The 3,096-nt window shown below is 50.7% G+C and overlaps 1 protein-coding gene across 1 annotated transcript; it reads left to right on the forward strand.

The window, feature by feature from the left end:
- The first annotated feature begins 492 nt into the window (after positions 1-492).
- Positions 493-2,860, forward strand: LOC123094192 (uncharacterized). Its single transcript, XM_044516252.1, has 2 exons — positions 493-2,018; positions 2,470-2,860. Exons 1-2 carry the CDS (start codon positions 704-706, stop codon positions 2,490-2,492), a joined length of 1,338 nt encoding a protein of 445 aa, XP_044372187.1. The 5' UTR covers positions 493-703; the 3' UTR covers positions 2,493-2,860.
- Positions 2,861-3,096: the final 236 nt, after the last annotated feature.

The raw sequence follows: 3,096 nt of genomic DNA on the forward strand, positions 1-3,096 counted from the left end.
GTTTGCGAGCTGTAATACTTTTATGACTTTGTGCTACTTCGAAACTTCTTAACAAAATGGCTGCATGCATCGTTTCGATGCAGAGGCCGGGGCTGAGCCTCCATTTCCAGAAAAAAAAATCATCTGTTTGGTCGTGCTTGCAATTGGTTAGCTTATCCCGTTGTTGTTGCTGTATTTTTGTCTGGAAAATCAAGTAAAAGCAGTGTAGTAGACAGTGGCAGATGAATAGAGAAGTATAATGGGAAGTGTGTTGGCTTCTTTTGTTTGGAAGCTGACTCTGTATATGGTAATTCATATGGTAACATAGCTTTAAGCAACCTTTAGATTGTGCCACTTTTGAGCGTCAACACGTCCATGGCAGTATGTGTTTTCGCTGTTGTAGTTCTCTTCCACCACGGAGTAGTACGTGTACATGGCAACATGCATGCATGTGGTAATCCCCTTTAGTTTCACTCCGACCTGGGCTGGGCTGCGCCCTATGTCGATGGGCTCGATCCCCTTATACTCCGACTCCCACTGCAATTGGATTTCATCTCGAATCGATCTCCACCCAACTCGGTTTGATCGCGTCAATCCCACTCCATAAATCCATCCACACACACCCGCCGAGACGAAGCAACGATTTGTGATCCATATATCCAGCTTGAACAAGGCAATCGATTTGGGATCGATTGACGGCAAACTTGAAGACTGGGAGGATCCGATGGCCGATTACGGCTATCCCGACGGCGGCGGCGAAGAGGAGGACATGCAGTGGCCACCGGCTCCTCCCGCCTACGGCTACCCTGACGACGACGGCGGCGGCGAGCGGCCGCCCTTCGTCCTCATCGATCCACGCGCCTACTTCGCCGACCGTAAGAACGCCACCACCGCCGTCATCGATATGGAGGCCGGGGCCCCCAATCTCAGGGGCCGACTCCAGGTCACCTTCTGCGCCGTCGCCCCGCCGCTCGTCTCCTACTTCTGCGTCCACGCCTCCCACATGGACCGCACCGAGTTCCCCGTCGCGCCCTCCATCCTGGCCACCGAGACCGACGGCGGCCTCGCCCTCCTACGCGTCGCCACCGTCGACCCCGTCTTTCCGCCCGATCACGTGCGTCCCCAAAATTGCCAATACTTCGTCTACGACGCCCTCGCCCGCAAACTTCACCAACTCCCGCAACCCGGCTTCCAACACCGACTCAGCGAGCCCTCGCTCGCCATCATGCGCAAGCCCAACAAAAGCTCCCAAAACACCAGCAAGCACGTCAGCCTACGCCCCCATGTACATGGAGAGGCCGAGGCCGAGGCCGACTTCGTCGTTGCCGCACAATCCTACATTTTCTGGGGTAAAGAATCTCCTCACATCTGCATCTATGACTCTGCTATCAAGACCTGGAGCAACAAGCCGGTGGTGATGGGTTCATCATATCCAGAACGCCACCTCCCAAGCAAGACACTCACCATCGGAGGAAGCAATGGCACCGTGGCTTGGGTGGATCTCTGGTACAACATCGTCTTGTGTGACGTTCTCGCCAAATGCCCCAAGCTTCGCTACCTGAAGCTGCCGACCGAACCCTGCGATGGGGGTATCAATCCAAGGTCTCTTCGCGACATTGCGGTCTTTGGCAACACCATCAAGTATGTCGCGATCCTGCATCACCCCGACACAAGTCGTTGGGTAGCCACAGCATGGAGCATCAAGAAGGGCCGTCGGTCCTGGCCCAAGGAATGGCACATGGAATGCCAGCTCGATTCCACCCATATAAAGGTTGATGCGGCTGGTCGAGTCGCTACCTTCCCAACCTTGTCGTCTCTTTTCGTTGGCCTCCCCACACTCAGCCTGCAGAATGATGCCATTGTTTACTTCCTCGCCAAGATTGACTTCAGCCCAAGGCAACGCACAGCGTGGGTGCTTGCTGTTGACATGAAGAACGAGACTGCTGAGCAAGTGGTGGAGTTCCCTGCTGAGAGGACTTATTGTGTAGCCAAGGGCTACGACGCAAGTAGGATCTCTGCATATCTCCAACCCGCGCCAGGTAACTCCTGCCTTGCTGTCTGTTACTTCCAACGATACATGCTAAACTAGCAGATTCATGCATGTTCTTCTTTTCTTGGTGGAGTGGGTGACGGCAGCATCATTTCACACACATTGACAGTGTGGGGTTTAGGGTGGATAAACCCACCGAAATTAGATACCATAGGTCATAATACTATCCATCAAGTCAAATGCCAGCAAATTCTTTTAGGGGGAGGGGGTTGCTAACTGTGAATTTCTCACCACAGCCATTCACACTTAATCTTGTGACATGTAGTAATTCATTTATAGGGCGAGCGTTGCACATGCTTATCAAGTTTGGGCTTTTTCAGTAGTCTTTCCGCATGGAGAGTTTTATAGAATAATTAATGCTTGTGTTAGCGCTGGTTGTTTGTGGACCATTTCTTCTTTCCCAAACTATTACTGAAGACATGTGGAATTTGACATGCCAGGTACACAGCAAATGCCTAAATGACGAGGGGTGCCGTTGATGAAATGCCCTAGCAAGAAGCATGCTAAAGATGTTGAGGATCCTAAAGAAGACGACGCCATGATGATTGTTTCTTCATGAGGTTGCATGGATGGAAGCTGTATGACCTGCCTTTGGTGCCGGGTATCAGTGGAGGGGGTAGTGGATTATCATGTCTGCTGGTCTGACCCTTCCTTTGCCTGTCTTTTATTTATTTTAGGATTATTATGGCCCTCTAGACCCTGTTCTGGAGTTCCTTTCTTCATTGTCTCACCGCCTACTCTACCCGGCTTGTCTATTATACAAGCTGTATTATTAAAACTCTGTATGAACTATATGTGTTATGTCGGTTGTAGTACCCACCTTCTGTTTTCTGTTGCTCGCGGTTGTCTTCTGTTATGATCATAACCTGTGGAAAGTTGGGTGAGTATTACGGACCTCTAGAACCTGTTCTCGAGTTCCTTTCTTCATTGTCTGGAGACCCTGTTCTAGACATGCCGGTGACGCAAAATTTCCATCTGGGTGGGTGCGGAATTTATCAAAATTTTGAGCTATGTAGGAAGTGTTTATTGTGATACCAGATTTGTTTGCTTGGTTAGCTGCTTTCTTA

This window comes from Triticum aestivum, chromosome 4B, assembly GCF_018294505.1.
Source record: "Triticum aestivum cultivar Chinese Spring chromosome 4B, IWGSC CS RefSeq v2.1, whole genome shotgun sequence".
Classification (NCBI taxonomy): Eukaryota; Viridiplantae; Streptophyta; class Magnoliopsida; order Poales; family Poaceae; genus Triticum; species Triticum aestivum.

Excerpts from the sequence above, each read along its gene's own strand:
- LOC123094192 (XM_044516252.1), top strand. The coding sequence starts at position 704 with ATGGCCGATTACGGCTATCCCGACGGCGGCGGCGAAGAGGAGGACATG. Across the intron at positions 2,019-2,469 it reads ATATCTCCAACCCGCGCCAG|GTACACAGCAAATGCCTAAA; the intron begins GTAACTCCTGCC and ends TTGACATGCCAG.